At 42.2% G+C, this 21,950-nt stretch overlaps 1 protein-coding gene and 1 long non-coding RNA gene across 7 annotated transcripts in view; one reads left to right on the forward strand and one right to left on the reverse strand.

Moving 5' to 3' along the window:
* Nucleotides 1-21,950, forward strand: part of LOC308635743 — a 573,614-nt gene that overhangs the window by 290,062 nt on the left and 261,602 nt on the right. The window lies entirely within an intron of this gene.
* YPEL2 (yippee like 2) overlaps nucleotides 12,688-21,950 on the reverse strand; it is a 61,496-nt gene continuing 52,233 nt past the window's right edge. For 5 of the 6 annotated variants that reach the window (XM_081272306.1, XM_081272307.1, XM_081272309.1 and 2 more), the window contains exons 4-5: nucleotides 21,112-21,220; nucleotides 12,688-17,535 (exon numbers count right to left, since the gene is read on the reverse strand). In XM_081272306.1, the coding sequence (XP_081128432.1) occupies nucleotides 17,446-17,535; nucleotides 21,112-21,220 (199 nt within the window). In that variant the 3' untranslated portion in view covers nucleotides 12,688-17,445. Of the gene's footprint in view, nucleotides 17,536-21,111; nucleotides 21,221-21,950 lie in introns of those variants that run through there. The other variant, XR_014019465.1, reaches the window with a different exon arrangement.

A 21,950-nucleotide genomic window follows, 5' to 3' on the forward strand; every position in this document is an offset into this window, starting at 1 on the left:
AAATGTTGCAAACAGAAAATATGTTGAGCACTTACTGTGCCACACACTGTTCTAAGAACATGGATCTCATTTGAACTTTACTACCACCCTGCGCTATAGGTTCTATTATTATCCTCATTGTGCTGAAGAAGAGACTGAAGCAGAGAGGTTAAGTAACTTGGCCCAGTCACACTGCTAAGAAGTGTAGGGAACCAGTGTGGTTTGGAGCTATAGCCTGAGATAACTCCTGCTTTCATTTGTTCTGGTTGCTAGAGCAAAACATCACAGATGGAATAATTTTCAAATAACAAATTTATTTCTCACAGTTCTGGGGGCTAGGAATCCAAGATCACCAGAAGTCTCCCTCTCTGCCTCCAAGATGGTACCTTGTTCCTGAATCCTCACATGGAGAAGGCAGAGGGCTGTGATAATTTGGGTGATCTCTCTTTCTCTCTTTTTTTTAATGGTGCTGGAGATTAAACTCAGGGGATCGAACTTAGAGCCTTGTACATATTAAACAAGCACTGTATCACCAGCTACATCCCCAGCCTTTCTTCTTCCTCTTTTTTCCCCTGTGGTCCTGGGGATTAAACCCTGGCCTTGTACATGCAAGGCAAGCACTTTGCCAACTGAGCTATATCCCCAGCTCATCTTCTTCTTTTTCTAATCCCACTCATGAGGGTTTCATCCTCATAACTGAATCACCTCCTTCTGGTCAGGTCTTTTAGTCACAGCAGCGTAAAAGCTGACTGAATACTCTCATATTAAGAATTAAGTTTCAGGGCTGGGGTTGTGGCTCAGTAGTAGAGTGCTCACCTATGTGTGAGGATGGATCCTCAGCACCGCATAAAGATAAATAAATAAAGGTGTTATGTCCAACTAGAAAATATGTATGTTTTTTGTAAAAAGAAGTTGTTTCAACTGTGAATTTTAGGGAACATATTCAGACCATAGCACACCACTATGTTACCTCATGAAGGAATAATGTTCAAATTGTATGGATTCCACTTTTTTTTTTTTTTTTTTAAGCACAAGAGTTTGAACCCAGGGGCATTTAACCACTTAGCCACATCCTCAGCCCTTTTTTGTATTTTATTTAGAGACAGGGCCTTGCTAAATTGCTGAAGCTGGCTTTGAACTCACAATCCTCCTGCCTCAGCCTCCCAAGTCACAGGGATTACAGGTGTGCACCACCACACCCAGCAGGGCTCCACTTTCTTAATCACACTCTCATTTCTCTTCCTTTCTCCCTACAGGCACTGCCCAGGTTGGGCATTTTATGTCATCTTTTCTTTTTTTTTTTTTTTTTAAAGAGAGAGTGAGAGAGGAGAGAGAGAAAGAGAGAGAGAGAGAGAGAGAGAGAGAGAGAGAGAATTTTTAATATTTATTTTTTAGTTCTCGGCGGACACAACATCTTTGTTGGTATGTGGTGCTGAGGATCGAACCCGGGCCGCACGCATGCCAGGCGAGCGCGCTACCGCTTGAGCCACATCCCCAGCCCCATCTTTTCTTTTTTTTGCAGGGGTAGGGGTGTACCAGGGATTGAACTCATGGACACTCAACCACTGAGTCACATCCCCAGCCCTATTCTGTATTTTACTTAGAGACAGGGTCTCACTGATTTGCTTAGAGCCTCGCTCTGTTGCCGAGGCTGGCTTTGAACTCATAGTCCTCCTGCCTGCTTCAGCCGCTGGGATTACAGGCATCTGCCACCAAGCCTGGCTCATCTTTTCTTTTCTGCAGTATTGCTACATCCTCCAAAATTACCCTCCCATCTTGCCTCTAATCCTGTTGCTCTCTAATCCTTCCTTCCATAGTTAACCAAGTTGGAATGTGCTTCTCATGTGATCATATCGTGCTTCTGCTCAAAATTCTTTAATGACTTCTTCTTGTCTGTGAGTTCAAGCCCAAACTAACTCCTTACAAGATCCTTCAAGACCCGGCCCCAACCTCCTTGTTCAGCCTCATCCTCCTCTCCTGCTGTTTTCCTTGGACCCTGTGTTCTAAGCATACCAAACACATGTGCTCTCTCTGGTCTCAGTCCTGGGACTTGGCTGTTCCCTCTACCCAGAAGACCTTTCCCACCTCTGTGCAATCTTTTCGTGCATATGTGCACACACATGCATACATACACATGCACACAACCTGTGCATTTGGTGATTCCTATTTCTTCTCTGTGGCTCAGCTCTTAGAGCACCTCCTCTGTGAAGCCCTTCCTTACTCACAGATCCTCTTTTCTGGCATTTCCCCTTCACGCCTCTGCATGTCACTATTGTATCCCTGACATCAGTCCACATTCATAAATATGTGTTAAATGAATAAATGAATGGATGGTTGAAATGATTTTCAGAGTAGATTCCAAAGTCTGGAAAATATTTGCCCTCCCTTTAGTCAGACTTCTTTGCCTGGGGATTTTGGCACAGTGGGGCTCTGTTTGGAGGTGCCATTGTGGTTGAGTGAAGACTCCAGAGCCACATTACCTGGGCCTAAAACCTGGCTGTGCCATCTTCTAGCTAGAGGCCCTTAAGAAGTCACCATCCCAGTCAGGCATGGTAGTGTACACCTATAATCCCAGCATCCGGGGAGGCTGAGGCAGGAGGATTGCAATTTCAAATCCAGCCTCAGCAACTTAGTGAGACCTGGTTTCAAAATATAAAAAAAGTCACCATCCCACTAAGCCTGTTTTCTTTATTGTAAAACTGAATTAATCAGTGGATCCACATTATAGGGTTAACGTGAAGGCAAATAAAAAAGCACATGGGGCACATTTGGTGACTGGCAAGGACCAAGTGCTCAGTACATAAGAGCTCTTATTAGTCGTTTCTCTGACAGTTTGACCCCATTGTGTCACCATTACTTTTCGAACCAAATGTCTGTCTGGAGTGTGGTTCTCAAACGTGGGTGCTTAATTTCAGCAGGATTTCCATTTGCCATTGTACTGGGTCACCCTGGATACAGGGCTTTGAGAAAATGGATCCAGATGGTGTCCTAAACAAGGAGTAGCCTTTGGCTTGGAAGTCTTGATTTATTGCCTAGAAACCAAAAGCAAGCATTGCCAACCAGTCAGCAGATTACCTGAATTCTACAAAGTGCCCACCCCTCCAGCCCTTGTTCCCTCCCTGAGTGTGGTTAAAAAAGAAGTGATAGGTGAAGTCAGTTTAGGATACAAGCAGCAATTTCTACCACTCTATGGTACTGGGGATTGAACCCAGGGGCATTTTACCACTGAGCCACATTCCCAGCCCTTTTACTTTTTCTTTTGAGAAAGGGTCTCACTAAATTGCTGAGTCTGGCCTCGAACTTGTGATCCTTTCCCTCAGCCCCCAAATAGCTAGGATTACTGGCAACTAGCAGCAATTCAAAGGAAAGAAAATGCAGCACAGACCGTCAGTGTAGGCTGTGGGGTGCTTTTCCCCTTCTGTTGGCTGCACTGAGGCATACAATCAGCAGCCCTGGATAAACAAGAGCCCCCAGTGTGAATGTCCTCCACACAGCTGGAAGGAATGCCTTCCTCTGGATTCTTACAGAGAAGGAGGGGTTGTCATCTCCATTTCAGACTTGAGTTTTCTAGATCTTGAGTTAAGCACCCACTTTTAGACATCATAATTGTCTCATCAGAGCCTTGAGCTAACTGGCCCAGATTATAAATTGCAAGATTATGCTACACATCTATATGCCAGTGAAGTGAATGAGGAGTGACAAGAAAAAGAACAAGATGATTCCTTAAAAGGATTCAAAGACTTTTCATGTCAAGTAACTTTCTAAAGCAACTAGGAAATAACAGAATTTTGGGTCAAGGGTGAAGGCTTCACACACACACACACACACACACACACACACACACACACACACACACAACATGTGACTAATTTAGCAATGCTAGTGTCCCAGCTACCTTGCTATAAGAGTTGGCATTTCTGGTTTAAAGGAGACTAGTTTGAATGACAGGCTAAACATAAAGGGGCTAATTTTATAGTCTACACTAAGAGCGGAAGTACATTTCCAAAAATGTATTATCCAGAAAACTTGACTAAAGGATGCATTTCCTTGGGCTGGGGATGTGGCTAAAGCGGTAGCGCGCTCGCTTGGCATGCGTGCGGCCCGGGTTCGATCCTCAGCACCACATACAAACAAAGATGTTGTGTCCCCCGAGAACTAAAAAATAAATATTAAAAATTTAAAAATTCTCTCTCTCTCTCTCTCTCTCTCCCCTCTCTCACTCTCTCTTTAAAAAAAAAAAAAAAAAAAAAGGACGCATTTCCTATCCAAATGAGTGACAAGAAGGAATCATATTGGAAAGGTAATGAGATTCCCACAACTAGGACCTGCCCTCTCATTTCTTTGTTCATTCTCATCTTTGTGCTTTTGCATGAAGAAAAAAAAAATTCTTTTAAAGTTTTTGGAAGGGGGCTGGGGATGTGGCTCAAGCGGTAGCGCACTCGCCTGGCATGCGTGCGGCCCGGGTTCGATCCTCAGCACCACATACCAACAAAGATGTTGTGTCCCCCGAGAACTAAAAAATAAATATTGAAAATTCTCTCTCTCTCTCTCTCTCTCCTCTCTCACTCTCTCTTTAAAAAAAAAAAGTAAAATAAAGTTTTTGGAAGTACTGGGGATTGAACCCAGGTACTTACTTGTACATGCTGGGCAGACACTCTTATCACGGAGCTATATCCCCAGGCCTTTTTAAAGATTTTTATTTTATTTTGAGATACTTTCTCACTAATTGCCTAGGCTAGCCTTGAACTTGTGATCCTCCTGCCTCGGCCTCCTGACTAGCTGGGATTACAGGCATATGCCACTGCACATTATATATATATATATAATGTACACACACATAATTTTTAACTATTATAGAAAGCCATCCTTAAATTTCCTCTTGGATCTGTGTCTCATTTGGTCAAATAGGATTTTCTGTACATTTATACCAAGGAAGAAATATGGCAGTAGAAATCAGAAAGAAAAACAAAATTCCAATGCCAGAAAGAAAAAAAATTTCCAGTAATCCCAGCAGCTCAGGAAACTGAGACAGGAGGATTGCAAGTTCAAAGCCAGCTTCAGCAACTTAGCAAGGCCCTAAGCACCTTAGTGAGACCCCTTTTCAAGACAAAAAAAAAAAAAAAGTAAAAAGGACTTGGTGGTTAAGCAACCCTGAGTTCAATCCCCAGCTCCCAAAAAAGAAAGAAAATATACCTTTATGGGGGAAAGGAAACCCCTCTGTATAGGGGAAAATTATACATAAATGCTCTCCACAATAGCCAGAAATTGGAAATCACACAAAAGTTCATCAACTGGTGGGCATACTATAATACATCCATACATATAATGGAATACTATTCAGCAATGGAAAGGAATAGCATACTGATCCATGCAGCAAAATGGATGAATCTCACAAGCATCATGTTAACTGAAAGAAACCAGGTACAAAAGGCTACACATTTTTAAAAATATTTTTTAGTTTTAGGTGGACACAATATCTTTATTTTATTTTTATGTGGTGCTGAGGATCGAACCCAGTGCCTCACACACGGTAGGCAAGCACTCTACCTTTGAGCCACAACCCCAGCCCAAAAGGGTACATATTGTTTATGGAATATTGTGGAAAAAGTAGGACTAGAGGAACAGAAAACATGGCTGCTGGGTGCAGTGGTGCACACCTATGTAATACCAGAGACTGGGGAGGCTGAAGCAAGAGGATTGCAAGTTTGAGGGCAGCCTTGGCAATTTAGCAAGAACTGGTCTCAAAATATAAATAAGTAAATAGTGTTGAGGATGCAGCTCAGTGGTAGAGCTCCCCTCAGCTCAATTCCTAATACCAGGGTTGTCAGGGGCTGGGAATGGGAGGAGAGAGCTGAATGCCAAAGGGTCATGAGGGAACTTGACTTGGGAGAAAACACCCCAGAGGAAAGCAGTGTTTCCTCACCTCCATCATCACGTGAATAGAGTCCCTGACCACAGGAATTAGGGGAGAAGAGGAAAAGGAAATGATGAGAGATCAGTGGAACCTGGAGATAAAGAGGATGAATCTAAGGGGACCCCATAGAGAGGATTAGAGCCATGCTGTCTACCCAGACTGTGGCTGTGAGCTCATACATCATCTGCATCCAGGCTAGACCTGTGAGGACTTTGTCTGGGCAATGACAGCGTGCCACTTCCGTCAGCACCCCAGACTGTTCTGTCCCACACCAGCCATGTAGAGAAATCTGCTTCCTTGCTCTTATATGGGTGACCACCAGCCACCCCACACGCCCACCACTTGTACTAGGTTGGACTGAATGGGACCAGTTGAGGACCTCCACTTCCACCTGGAGATGTAAAACATGCACCTGCTTTAGCAGCCTTTCCTGTCCTCTCAGTTTCTCCTCCAATCCAGTGGAATGGAGGTAAAATCTAAAGCAATCTTTCCTCTCCTCCATGCAGGTTTGGCAAGTATCACGAGCTTCCTATTGGGTGGGTTCCTCTTCTGATGGAGGACCAACCTGACATCCACTTGGCTCTTCCTTCATCAAACATCCATTGAGCTGTCAGTCTGGGCAGCCGAACAGAAAGACTGCCTCTGCCCCTCCGGGGAGTCCAAGGCAGGGGCACAGACCATGCCACTTAATAAAGACCATAACAGAGGCCTTGGTCAAGAGTTTCAGGGACCCAGTGGAAGAGAAGACATGGCAGTAACGTCCATAATTTTTTAAAATTATTATTATTATTTCTTCAGAACTGGGGATCAGATCCAGGGCTTTGTATGTGCGAGGCAACCCCAATATTCTCCACTGGGAGCCCTAGAACCATACTTTCTAGTCCAAACAGTAATTACTGTAGCAACTCTGACCCTGTCTTTACTGAGCAATCACCTACTCCCCCTTGTTAAATAAACAACCCCAGAGGGGTCTAAGAATACTCCCTGATGGCAGGGACCTTCTCTGCATGTCCCTGGCATAATGCCTAACTGGAAAATACTTATTGAAATAAAGTGTAAGAGATTGTCTTTGGGGAAAGACAATTTCCCCAAAGATTTAGCATTTGCCAAATTCCTTTGGAAAAAAGATATAAAGAGAAACATGTTTATAAAGTGATGCAAAAAATTAAAAAAAAATACTGAAGAGGATAGTTATCATCCATTATGTTAATAATCACCCTCCCTCGTGCAATTGCAAGTGCATTTTCCTGTTTTGCAGAACAAACATTTAATAATGAGCATTATTTAGCTTTAGGGTCCTGGGTCTGTCTGGGCATCTAGTGTACATTACCTCAGTTGTTTTTCACAACTATCCTTTTTTTAAAGAGGAGTCAACTGAGCCTTATGAAGTTAACTGATCTATCTAAATACACAAGTAAAAGAACCTTGGAGTCCAACTCCAGCATCTGTGTTTAACACCACTACCACCACCACCACCAACACCAACACCGCCTTCCAGGGGTAGGAAGGATTATTTTATTTGGTACTGGGATTAAACTTGGGGACACTCGACCACTGAGCCACATCCCCAGCCCTATTTTGTATTTTATTCAAAGACAAGGTCTATCTGAGTTGCTCAATACCTCGACATTGCTGAGGCTAGTTTTGAACTCATGATCCTCATGACTCAGCCTCCTGAGTTACTGGGATTACAGGTGTGAGTCACTGTGCCCGAAGGAAGGATTTTTTTTTTAAATATTTTTTTAGTTGTAGATGGACATTATCTTATCTATTTATTTTTATGTGGTGCTGAGGATTGAACCTAGTGCCTCACATGTGCTAGGCAAGTGTCCTACCACTGAGCTACAACCCCAGCCCAGCAGGAAGGATCTTTATGGATATTCTTTTGTTGGGTTCTGCCTCCCTCAGCATAGAGCTTTTCCAGGCCAGCCTCCATTAGGCTGAATCTGAATTTCCCCAAAGCAAGAGAAATATCTGATGCTCTGGACACAATAGATCCATACTAGTTGCCTGGCTGGTAACTTCCGCTCTCCCTTTCCTCCAGTCTCCTCTCTCAGATGGCAGACATTCTCCCTGGTAAACTATTCCTTTTATAATATCATTGAGATCTAAAATGAAATGAAATCTGAACCTTGGCTATGTCTCGTCACCATGGAAACGACATCAAGCTTGAGTGCTTCCAGGAGATGTGGGTGCTGTTCTTCCACTGCTAGGGAAATAAGGCGCTGGGGACTGGACCGAGCTAAAACAAGGTTCTGTTAGATGAGCAGTAGTTTTGGTAATAAACACATCATGTTCAACAAAAGGACTATGTCACCTGCAGAGGCATGATCAACCTATACTTCCAGTTTTCCACAGGAAGCTTGGTACAGAACATAGCAGTCAAATGAATTGACAGTTCAGATCGTTCTATCTTTTATGAAGGTACATTTTAAACTCTATTAAGGTGACTCAAAGAATGTGGTAGGGGGGAAAAAAAGTAAATAGCAATAAACATTAAGAACACTCTCTAGTCTCTAGAAGCATTTTTACTTCTGGGAATGGAGAACCAAATTTTTCCCAAGAGACTCCATTATTAAAACCATAAATAAAACACCTCTGATTCAATGTCTTGGTTACTTTGCTCAAATGGCTTTGCTCTAGAGAAGTGGCCCAGGCCGTCCAGGGGACTGGGGAGGTGAACCTGACAGCATTCCACCGCCTCCTCTTCAGCCTGGTACCTGCACACCACGCCACTGTGCACAGCTCATGAGCAAATTTTGCTTTACTGAAGACTCCCAAAGATGGTTGCTACGGAATTAAAGGATGAATTTTCTGGCTGATGCCCTTCCCTCTTCTTTCATACACATTCTCTTCTAGAAGTAAAAGCAAGAGTTGAGTACAACGGTGCACACCAGTAATGCCAGCAATTAAGGAGGCTAAGCCATGAGGGTCACAAGTTCAAGGCCAGCCTGGGAAACTCTGTCTCAAAATAAAAATAAATAATTAATTTTAAAGGGCTAGGGAAGTAGCTCAGTGATTGAGCACTGGGTTCAATCTCCAGATCTACTTCCCCCTTTCAAAAAAAAAAAAAGGAATAAGAAAAAGTAAAAGCAAATTGTCTGGTGCAGGAAGCACAAGCCTGATTGCTTAGGTGGTCTGGGTTCTTGCCCCAGTGCTGCCACTTACCAGGCCCAGTAACCAAGGTTACTTAAGCTCTGGGTGTCAGTCTCTAGAGGTGGAGTTCGAGGGATGAATGTGGCCCACTATGCGCTAGCAGTATTCATCATAGTGAATTCCAACCACTCAGCAGAAAGACAAGGGACATTTGCTAAGTCCTATTTGTGCTGGGCACTTTATGGCTATCATTTTATTGGTCCTCGCAATAGCTTCGGTTGTTGCTGGTATCTCTGATTTACAGATGACAGAAACTAGTCCCGATAATCACAGTGACTTTCTCAAAGTGATGAATGTATAAGCATGCAGTCAGGCTTCAAATCCCCATCTGTCCAGCTCCAGAGCCAATGTTCTTTCCACTCAACTCTGTTAATTTCTGGGCTCATGTGCTTGGGACAGATCATTAACATTATTTTAAATAAAGTAAATATAATTCAATAGTTCTATACAGGGTTCAAATAATTTGCTAATGCCTTCAAACTTGAGCTTCTCTCGTTATTGTCCTATTAAAACGATCCCACATCACTTGGGAGTTAGAAGTATCTTCATCCTACAGGAACTTTAATACTTGGCTTGTTGCTAGGTAGCCTGCAGAGTTACCCTTGAATGGGCCCCACAGAGATGATGTCAGGTATCAGGGTACCTTAGTCACTTCCACCTGGGCAAGTTTTAGAATTTTTTTTAAACAACTGAACCAGTGAAACAACTGAAGAACTGAATGTAAATACTTTCTTTCTTCTCAAAAGAAATATAAAATTATAGTCCTACAAGCAACTGTCATAAAATCATATAAAAGTCTAATATAATGACTCTTCCTCAGTTCTAAGCTCTGTACTTCAAGAACTTGAAAGGACAAGATTTCCATTTTATGAAAAAAAAATGAATACAACAAGAGAGAACAAAATATCCATGACATTTTGGGTATGTGCTTAGATTTGTTAAAAAAGTTCCTATATGGTAGGTATTTCACTGCAGGCTGGGCCACAGATAGGATGTGGGCTTCAGAATCAGAAAAATCAGTTAAAATCCTAGCTTTTCCATGGGCATGTTATTTTGATGCTAGAGATTAATCCCAGGAGCACTTTTTTACTAAGCTACATCCCATGTCCTTTTTATTTTTATTTTTTTGAGATAACGTCTAGTTAAATTGCTGAGGCTGGCCTTGAACTTGAGATTCCCTTGCCTCGGCCTTCTGAGTTGCTGGGATTAGAGGTGTGTGCCACCATGCCCAGCTCCATAGGCATGCTATTTATAATCTCAGAGCCCCAGTTTCCTCATCTGTAAAATGGAAGGATTATTGTGAAAATTAAATAAAGTACGTAAAGAGCAAATAGGATATTCTTCATCCCACTATCAATTCAAAATAAACTTTGAGAAATCTATATAACAATTTTCTTTTTTCTGAGGTGGGGTCTTGATATATTGCCCAGGTTGGCTTGCAAATTATGGGCTCAGGAGGTCCTCCTGCCTCAGCTTCTGGAAAGCTGGAACTACAGATGTGTGCCTCTAGGCCCAGCAATAGCAATCATTTTATTGATTCCTTACCATGTGACAGGCTGCTGCGTGCGGGTGGCACACACCATCAAGACAGACTGGGAAAATGTCATGTAAAGCTAAGCAGAATCAACAAGGCTGGAGGCTAAAATTTGCAACACGTTATAGGGAAAGAACCCAGAGTCCTAAAGTCAGATGGCTTACAGTTCCTGATTCTATCACTAATAATGAAACTTGCAAAACTTCAATTTCATAATCTACAAAATGAGGATACCAACATTTGTCATAGCTTTCCCACTGGATGATGAGAACTTCTAGGACAACGTGGGGAAGCACCTCATTTTGAGGACCCTGCTCAAGATCAGGTCAGCAAAACACTCAACGCCTAGCACCAACCCAGGCACTCCGTGAAGGCTGGTGCTTGCTCCTTTCTTCCCCCTAGCCTTATCTCCACAGCAGCCGCCATGGGGAATAAGAGCTTGGAAGAACAAGGACCCAAGGATGGCTGGCCTGAGACTGGTTGTGTGCTTCACATGTTATTTTTTCTCTTGTCCCAGTCTGCAAAAGAGAAACAAGAGTGAAATGATAACAGGCATGTCCACTGAAGCAAAACAGGTCACAGGAAGAAGATAATACTCAATGACAAATAAAAGTCAACTGCAGCTGGACCCTGAAAGGGTAGGTGAAAATCCATGGGAAATAGGGAAGGCATGTCCTTTTGTGTGGAATAGGCTTTTAAAATATTATCACCAAGCCAGGCATGGTGGCGCACGCCTCAAATTCCAAGGACTCAGGAAGGAAGCTGAGACAGGAGGATCATGAGTTTGAGGCCAGCGCGGACAATTTAGCAAGACTGTCTCAAAAATAAAAAGGGAGGTGGGGATGTAGCTCAGTGGTGGAGCACCCCTGGATTCAATCCTCAGTACTGCAAAATAGTAAACATTATCACCAACGTGAAAACACACACACTTTTGCAGTTTTACCATCATCTTTGCTGTTTAGGCTGCCTGTGCAAGGTTGAACTCCTAAGAGATACAAAACGTTTATAGTGTAAAACAATGACAAAAATCTTCAGCCTTGTTAAATGAAGGCACCAGACATAAAATATCCACATTGATTTGATATTCAAGACTGTGTACATATGGGTAAGACCCAAGGAAGGGTACTTGGAAAACAAAAACAGCTGATTAGGACAGAATTGCCTCACCCAGTGCCTGAAACCTAATATTTGTTCAATAAATATTTGTTGAACCAGCAAGAAGACTTGATTTTTACTTTTCATATTACAACTGTGAATACATTTGTTAGCTAATCAGAGATAATATACCTTTATGACATATTTTGTTGTTTTGTACCCCCCCACACACTTTTGTCATCTTATGCCCAAAGAAAATGATGTCATCATAAAAGCTTGTAGGGGCTGGGGTTGTAGCTCAGTGGTAAAGTGTTTGCCTAGTATGTGTGAGGCACTGGGTTCAATCCTCAGCACCACATATAAACAAATAAAGGGATTGTGTCCTTCTATAACTAAAAAAACAAAAAACAAAAATCATTACCCTCCCCCTTAAAAAAAAAAAACTTGCAGACCTGGGCATGGTGGCACATGCCCATCATCCCAGTGACTCTGGAGGCTGAGGCAGGTTCAAAGCCAGCCTGTGCAACTTAACAAAATCCTGTTTCAAATAAAAAGGGCTTGGATGTAGTTCAGTGGTAGATTGCCCCTGGGTTCATTCCCTGATACCACACAATAAATAAATAGTAAATAAATAAGTAAATAAATAAATAAATCTAGGAATGTGGGGTTTGGTACAGAGAACTGGATAAAAGTCACTAATGCATTTCAGTTATCTAAAGCAAGCAGAAGCATTGGTAGATAAACAGGAGACCTGCTATTTGTTCATTTATTGGTCAACTGTCTTGGAAAAATAACCTCTTAAGATCTTAGTTGACAGGTCTGTGACTGGGTGATTCCTCCTACAGCCCTTTCACTACTTTAAAAGTTAAATGTCAAGAGAAAACATACCAGGTTATTATGTCATGTGCATGTGTGGATACAGCATAATGACTCCCACTATTACACATAGTTATAAAGCACTAATAAAAAAATTAATTAAAAAGTATCAGGCCAATGAAGACAGATGGATTCTCAAAAGAGTTAATATTTGAAAACTTTATTTTCTCAAATGAGCACCAACACAGATCAGAAATGACAGAAACAATGCACTTCTCTAATACTGCATCACTATGTACAAATACAGAAAAAGGTGAAGACAAATTATTTGATAACAATTACCTTTGTTATCAAAGCAAAGTGACCTGAAAAAATGCCAACAAAGACAAAAACAAAACAACCCAAACCCAACAAATACAGTTTGTAAACACAAGCATAAATAGATTCTGTATTGTAAGATAGTCTCTGCAGGTTGGGAAAAGGGAACCAACTCCCACTTTCACCAAAATGTTATAAAACACATGGGCAGATAGAACTGGGTAACAAGAGAATCCTTGTTTCTTGGCTTTATCTTCTACTGCCAATAAATTTTATGACCATACTTTTTAAAAAATTAATCTCTTTTCTCATAGGACTAGCATGTTTTCGCCTTTGTGGCAGATTATTTTAAAATATGTGAATTGATTGTATTCAAGATTTGATTTCCCAGCCTCTTCATGAACCTGAGGCAATCTGACCTTAGGGGAAAAAAAAAAAAGCTGTTTACCTAGAAGGTATGTGTATTATGTTATTAATGTTCTTTTAACCCAAACCAGTTAATGTTTAACATGATGTGGCTTCTAAAACAACCAGAGCCCTGGGACACGTGATCAATACGCTCACATCTCAGTTAAAAGTACAGACTTGACTCTGCTGGATCTTCGCAAACAAATTTCCTTTACAGTCTGTGAAAGTTGAGCACACAAAGAAAAAGGAACAAAATGCAACAGCTCTGTGCTCAGGAAAACAAAGATCTCGTGGTTTGTGCTGTTGGTCCACTCAGAAACAAAAACAACCAGAGAGAAAGAAGAAAAACCTTATGTGCCCACAGTGTGAACTATGGTTACAGTGTCCCCAAAGAAAAGAGGCACAATCCAAAATGCTCTCACTCACATTCTCTCTCTCTCTCTCACACACACACAGTCAATCAAATTCAAGATCCTGATTTGTTGGATTTTTTTCCCCCCAACAAGTGTAATTACTCTAAATTGTTACTACTAAATTTACTTGGTTTTATTTATTTTCTTTTCTAGTCAATATTAGTGCAAGAAAATATTTCCGTTTTCAACCTGGTAATTTACTGCAGAGTCTGTTCCATGGTGGGTTAGTGGTAGTGGGGGATAACAGACAGGCATTGCTTTAAAGCCTTAATCCAGATTAAAGTGAGATATCCTCAAAAAAGAAGAAAAAAAAAAGTACATTGGTGATTACTGTTTCCCTTAAAATATATTTCAAGAAATGCAGAGGAAATCATAGAATTTAAAATAAAAAGTGCTCTCAGGGGATCTGAGAAAACAGCACCAAATATATTATTTAAAAAATTAAATATTATTTACAAAAGTATATTTCACAAGCAACTTTTTTTTTCATATATATGTATAGATATATCTACTTGAAAATCTTATCATAAAGGGGACACCTCTTTGCACACACTGACCCATTAGTAAAGACTAACTTTACCCTGTGTATGTGATCTTGTGGTCACAGGAGCTGGGGTAGTACTCAGACCCAGCTGAGAACTTGTGGGCATCAAGTTTGGCTCTATTTGATTTATGTCAAATCAACCCATCAGCAGCCTGAGACTAATATCCCAGGGGCGGGGGTGGAGGTCTGGGTGCACTTCAGGGTGGCCAAGGCCATATGACCTAGGGTGGTGCAGGGGGGCTGGAACACAAATCTGCCAGCTGGACTTCAGTTCAAAATGAAGGCAGCTGCTGGCTGAGGTATAGAACTTCCCGCTTTTCCCTTTCTCACTTCTCCTTTCCCCTTCCTTTCTCCCCGTAACTCCACCCCCGAGTTTGATCAACAAACTCCAATTCCCTGAACCTACTTAGGGTGAATGGATGAGGTCTTTGGTTATGCTCTGGGTCAATAATTTAGTGAGAAAATTAAAGAATAAACTGACCAAGGCCATGGGTTGACGGGTCTCCACTGCTCAGCTGTGGCCTCTCCAATACTGCTAAATGTTAGATAGACAAACCACAAATAGAGCTAGTTATAAGAAGCACTTTTGGTTTCACTGACACAAAGGGAAGTCTAATGAGTTGTTTTCCCCCCTGTAGTTATGGAAAAACCTACACTCTACTCAGATCTCTTGCACCAAGTATGGTGCCATCCACCCACTGGATGCTCAATGGATGGTGACTGGAAAAAACCCAGCAGCAGGGTCTGATTGGAAACTGCTCTGATCCATGCTACAGTCAAAGGCCCCATCTCCAAGGAAGAACAGTGGCACATTGGTCTCCTTCTCTGCCCCTTGACAATTCTAGGACATCCCATGTCCAGTTTCGGTACATGACTACCTTAAAACTGTAGATTTAAAGACAAAACACCTGTCTTCATTTAATCCCATTTTCTTTTTATGAAAGAGACTCTTAATAGCCAGGATAGTCCCTGAGCAAAGGGTCTAACTGAATCCACAAATGAAGGCCACTTGCTTCAGGAGGAAAAGAGGGGGAAATCCATGATTTCTGTCATGGCAAGCCAGCTTAGGAATGTGAAAGTTGGAAAATGTTTGAAAACTTGGGCCTGGGAGCAGAAATTAAATACTTCTGAACCTCAGTCTGCCTTGCAATAAAGGGGGGAGAACAACTTAATCTCTACGGCTACTTCTTAGACAAGAAGCCCTGGAGAACAAAATTCAATGTTTTCCCCCTTGGTACTAGGGACTGAACCCAGGGGCACTAAACTACATCCCTAGCCCTTTTTATTTTGAGATAGGGTCTCAATAAGTTGATGAGGCTGGTCTGGAACTTGAGTTCCTCCTACCTCAGTCTCCCAAATTGCTGGGATTATAGTGGTATGTCTCCATGCCAGTCCAAAATTCAATTTCTAGAAATCCTTCTGTCTTTAAAGAGGAGAGGCACGCTTATTGCCAAACATGGAACTACCCTGTTTTCTGTCATCCTGCCATCTGCCAGGGGCAGGGCAGGACCATGACTGTCTCAAATCTCCCATTCTACAGTCAGCACATGGAGACACAAAAGGTATTTCCATTGTAGACTCCTTTCTTATGGGAATTTCGTTCTGTTGCTGATGAGATTCTGAAAATGTCTGAGGGTTTGCAGCTTTACTCTTAACCAACTTTACAAATTCTTATCTCCATGAACCCACTCTTTGTGAGGCTGTTAAGGTGAATTTTCCTATAGGAGCAGCCTGCTTGGAGGACTAGAAGGTTTGAATTACCTCATCTGCAAGTATCTTAATATTTTCAGTCTAAGAAATGAGATTAGAGTTTCAGTCCTGCACCATGTACCTGGCTGAACTGCTGCAGAGGAGACTTCACAGTGTTGATGAAATGGATCAAACTTTTTTTTGTAAGCCTTATAGGGATCTGTTCTTCACTTCCCTAATGCTCTGAAGTTTGCATGGGGCAAGGGAGGAGAAAGGGGGTAATATGGGGATTTGTAACCCCTCCTCATTGCTGGACCAGTCTGACAGATTTCTCTCCACATAAGACACTGAAGGTCCAAGAAGAGTAACCAACCAGGTGATCCCTAAGCTCAAGGCCTTTATCTTCCACAGTCTGCAACATGGAGGTGGAGAAAAACACCCTGAACACTACAAAGAATCGCTGACCCAACCGAAGCCACTGCGTTTGCAAAGAGCAAAGATGCACCTAACCTGGACTGGTTCAAATCTGAACTATTCTTCACACTGTTCCAGTCAGCTTCCTCCCCTGGCAATACGAATCAGTATTGCTAAGGGTCAGGAAAAAGGGGTAGACGGTCAGCATTGCTAATATTTCTACTTTTAATTTTCCTGGCTCAAAATCTGAGCTATTTCTTTAGGAGCTCCCAAGCACCAGCCACTCTCTTATTCACTGCTTGCCTCAATTCCTGATTTTACTTGGTTGCTGGTCAAAGCCTTTGGGACATTTGCATCTTTCGTACATTGCAAATGCCAGTGTCCTCTGCCCTCACGCGGTGGCTAAGGAAGCAGAGATGATTGCCCAGGGGCCGAGTGAGGAACCAGATCAGAACTCATCAGGGCCTCACCTACCTCACTCACTGCTGCCAGTACATGCCCCAGCTCAGCCCAAGAGAACTAGGCTCTTGCCCTGTCAGCTAGAATTAGGGCCACTGCTTGTGCTCATTTGCTATCCTGGCACACGTGGTGTCACGTACAGAAGCTTCTGATCAGAGATATTGCAGCCATGAGGTATATTTTTTTTTCTCTTTGTCCTTTTAGACAGGTTGATTATTTCAAGCCTAAGTTACCAGGTCTCTAGGAGCAGTGCAATTTTGTTCCTACCTCCACCCTCCCACCCTCTGCCCATTCCCAGGACCCTTGGGATTCCCCCTTTTCCCTCTCCCTAACGCCCACGTGCCACGTCACTGCTTTCCTGACAAGAGGCCATCAGGCAGCTCTTGCATAGGCCCTGGGGCCCTTTCCAAGGTGGGCTGCCGCCATGTGGTCAAGGATCTGTTCCTTTTGTTGTTTTTGTTTTCAGCCAACACTAGAACAGAGAGAGAAGCCAGGATCAACTCACAAACAGATACAAAGCAAAGAGACAGAGAGACGGCAATTTAGAGGCCGGTCACCAGAAAGATGGTGTCAGTGTGGAGGATGCCCCAGATGGGAAGGCCCCTAAATGGATGGAACCAAGTGTTCAGTCACTCTCTCACGCTTGGGTAGAATGTTCAGTTAGATGGCATTCACATGGACACTGGGTTGGGTAGATGGTATCGGATCAGTCCCAGCCATTGTCCTTGATCATGTGTGCTAGTTCAATGATGTATTTGCCTTCTTTATATTTCTGGCTGCTTTCAAAAGCATGTTCCTATGAAACAGAGAAAAGAAATTCAATGACCAACAGGTAACTTTTATGACATAGAAGCAGAGGCGTTGCCAACAACAGGCATCAGAACGACTGAGGTCCCATCCAGGCTTCACCCAGACCCACTGAGAAACTTGTCACCACTCAAGCATTCTGTCTCCTGCACTCAACAGCAGAACTGAGGCAACACCGGGACTTCCTCAGTATTATGAAATAATTTCATCAGGATCTTTGCATTTTTAAGTCTTTACTCAAATGTCACTATCTCAGAAAGATCTTTCCCAGCTGTTCTACTCAAAAACCCAACTAAATTTCACCCCTGCACTCCCTCTCCCCTCCCCAAATTAGTTTTTGCCCATAGTATTTATCATTTTCCAACATACATTATAATCTGTAGTTCTGTTTTATTATCTGTCTCCCTTGGTGATAATATAAACTTCATGGATGGCAGACATGTTCATGTTTTATTTCATTGCTGTGTCCCCTAGACAGTTTTGAGGCACCTATCAAATCTTTAATAAATAATTACTAGGGCTGGAGTTGCAGCTCAGCAGTAGAGTGCTTGCCTAGCACAAGTGAAGCACTGGGTTCAATCCTCAGCACCACATAACAATAAATAAAATAAAGGTATTGTGTCCATCTACAACTAAAAAATAAATTAAATAATTGCAGAATTAATAAGTATACATTCAGTGAAGGTAAAAGAGTGAGAGTATTCCTATGAAGAAAAAGAAAAAGGGCCGAAGAGGTAGATCAGTGGTAGAGTGTTTGTCTAGCATGCAAGGAGGCCCTGGGTTTAATCCCCAGTAGCACAAAAAAATAAATATATAATCTCAGGGGAACTTGATGCCAACCAGATCTATCCACAAAGTTTCCATGTCATTTCTGCTAGTTTCTAGGAACTCAGGAAAGTCTGGTTATAATTTTAAGCTGAACTTGTTAACCTTAGAGAAAAGACAGGAAGAGAAGAGAAACCAGGTACTATGAGGCCAAATAGGTCTCTCGGCCTTATTTCCTTGTTCTTGCTGTTTCCCTGTCAGATAAGTCAAGCATGTTTTTCCTTCACTGACTTTCTCCAGGGAGACAGGAGCTCTATAAATGCAAGGCTGAAGAACCTGGCAGCCCTCAAGCCCTAGCCAACTGCTAGGTCTCCAGAGGGAAACCTCAACACCTGGCAGGTTACTTTCTAAATTTACAATACTTCGGGCACTCCCAATTAATAAGCCCCACAGAAAACAGTCCCGCACAGGTTCAGGATAAATGGTTATTTTATTTTCAGCAACAGACATCTAAGAACATCCTGGTGTATTATCTGAGAACACTGCTCCCTAGAGCTGACACGTGACTAAGGTCAAGGTGCAGAAGCAGCGACATCAGCTGTTCCTCTAGGGCCCTGGAATTAAGAAACTAAAGCCCATGTGGTGGGTTCCTGCAGCTCTGCATGAACAGTACCATAGACTTTTGGGTTTCAGAGCTAGAGTTTGAACTCAATCTCTTGTTGAGAGGAATCATTCACAAAATAGAAGGAGAGAGGAACCAAGAGAGAATAGTTATAGGCTCAGCAGCAATTTCCCTCACACTTCATTATACCCCTGTGCCGTGTGTGTGTGTGTGTAAGTGCACAGGGGCATGCACACTTACACACAATAGAGGAAGTGGTTTGGAAATAGATATATCATTCCACAATAAAGAGTTCAGGTGGAGGAAAAAGGAAAAAAAAAAAATGAAAATTCAACTGCCCTGAGCCACAAAGGCACTTGCAAAATATCAGGACTGGGGTCTACAAAATCACCAATGACTCCACCTTGAGAAGAATCACTTAACCACTTGACTTTCTATTCAATCACAATTGGGGATAATCACAAGATTGTTTTGAGGGTCAAAATATTTTAGTAAAAAACAAAACTGTGCATGCCCCCACCATCACTCACTCAGAGGGATGGGTGATGGTGAGAGGGGCAAAATGGCCAAGGCCAATTTCTCCCACAATGAACAACAAGCAGCGCCTAAACCATGTTGTCATCACAAAACATACTGTCTGGAGTTTTTCTTCCTAGCACTGAACATTTCCAAGGAGATGCAAAAAACTGAATCTGAAAGCAGTTCTGCCAAATGCTGCTGTAGACTCCACCTGTGGCAGTTTTTAATTTTCTTTTTAAATCACTTGCACATTTTCAAGTGTCATTTAAATGGAATTATACATGTGTGTCTGGCATCTATTGCTCATACTATTTTATTTATTTCCCAATAATTTTTTTATTTTTCAAGTCATATTAGTTTCATAGCTAAATTGAGCAGGAAGTATAGATATTTCCCATATACCCTCCCTACCACGTCCCAGACACCCCCACTATTACAAACCCACAGAGTGTTCCACTTGTTACCACTGATGAATCTACAGCATTAACCCTGCAGTAGTTTTGATTATTCCCTTGGGCTCCTTCCCAAACCAATAGTAGGTCATAAGCCACATGACAGGATGGGGAATTTGAGACATTTTACATAGAATAAATCACCCTCCCAATGACAGAGAGACCAATTTTTCAATATCCTCAAAATGACAGGGCAAAACAAAAAGTACTGTGGTATACATGTTAAGTACAAATGCTGGCAGAAAAAGATCTGCCAATAACAACAATGTAAGCTTATCTTCACTAACATAAGCTACATGCCAAGTGATGACCTAAGTATTTTACAAAAGCATTATTCTATTCAAACCACTAAAAACTCTATGAGTAAGGAGAATGAAATAGCTGCCTAAGGACACACAGACAAATAAATAAGTGATAGAGCCCAAATCTGAACCTGACTCTAGCTACCTAAATGGTACTTAGCCACCAGCCAGAGGGACAGTGGGGCTATGTTTATGGTTGTTTGGTGACCCCAGTACATGTTAGAATGCCTAGTCCCCAGGGTCTTTATAACAGATCCCTGTCCTCCTCTTACCCTGACAAAAGAATATGCACTCTTCCTAGGTCCCAAAGGGACCTTAATTTTCTATGTTGAAAGAATGAATTGTGCATCTGGGAGAGTCCAGCCATAACTATATCCACAGTGGACTTGTGGATAATGTTTGATGATGCCCAGCACATGACCTAGGACCTCGGCAATCTTCTCAGAGCATTTACACTTCTTCAAAGTACAGTGATTTAAGAGCTTGGTAGTCAGACAACTCAATGGATTCCTTTCCTGTTTTGGCCATTTGATGGCTGGATAACCTTGGACATACTATTAACCTTCCTCAGCCTCAGTACCCCAATCAGAAAATAGAGATAAAATAACATCTAACCTCTAGAGATGATGAAAAGTAAATATATTCATCTGTCAGCAAATGTTATATGCTGTTAATATTATTAAGTCTACAAGGGTGTGTGTGAATGAGTGAACAGGTGTAACAATGAATTGGAAGTGGAATGAGTATTGTAGATAGATGACAGCACCAGGTACTGCTCAGCTTCCTGTCCTGGTCAAGGATATTTACACAAGGCCACAGGAAGCAAAAGAAAAGAGCATTCTTCTAACGTGAGGCCCAGTGCTAGTCTCTTCATAGGCCCCTCAAGCAAACTCCATTATACTTACATATTTCCAGCCCAGAGTGGTTTTGCAGTTTTCACAGTAAATGTCTGCAACTGCATGTAGTCCTGTTAGCAACACTCGCTCCTCTGCAGGCCCACAGCCCACATTAACTCTATGCCAAAAGAGAGAACAGGAGAACAGGTAGTTAGTCACATGTAGTACATCATTCATTGTTCAGGCTGAACTTCCAGCAAAAATCCAACCAGACAAGGCTGTCCCAAAGGAAGTCAACACTAAGAACCTCATTTAAAACTTAAGAACATCCCTCCAAAGGTAGCCACACAGAAATATCTCAGTTGCAATGAATTCCAGACCTGCAAGATTTGATTCACTGGGTCTACTAAGATAGTCCTGATTGAAACTTTGCTTAGGATTTCATTTTTCTAACAAATGCTTTTAATCTCATGACTTAAATGGAGGAAATCCAAGTCATGGGCACAGGTCCTCAAAGTTTACTGAGGACTAAATGAAGCCAAATATGCCACACAGTCTTGTCCTTATCATAACAATGAATCCTGAACATTGCACATACTACTCCTTCACAGAGCGCCTATTTCAAACTGAAGGCCTTAGATTTCCATTTTACAGTTCAAAAGGCTATGTAAGCTTCACCTTCCTTTCCCAGGAAGATGTTATAAATCACACATCCAGAGATGACTATGGGCTGCGTACGTACGCTGTGTCACAGCCTCTAGTAGAGGCTAGAGGATCTTCCCTAACTCAGCCTTCCCTCCATCTTTATGTTCTTCAGCAGATCCTGGTGGAGATCTTTTTCACCCTCTCTCCCCACAGTGACAAATCTCACATCTGGCTATGAGACTTCCATGTTGAAGCTCCCTCAG

Source organism: Spermophilus citellus (genome assembly GCF_964194105.1).
Source record: "Spermophilus citellus genome assembly, chromosome: 17".
Lineage (NCBI taxonomy): Eukaryota > Metazoa > Chordata > Mammalia > Rodentia > Sciuridae > Spermophilus > Spermophilus citellus.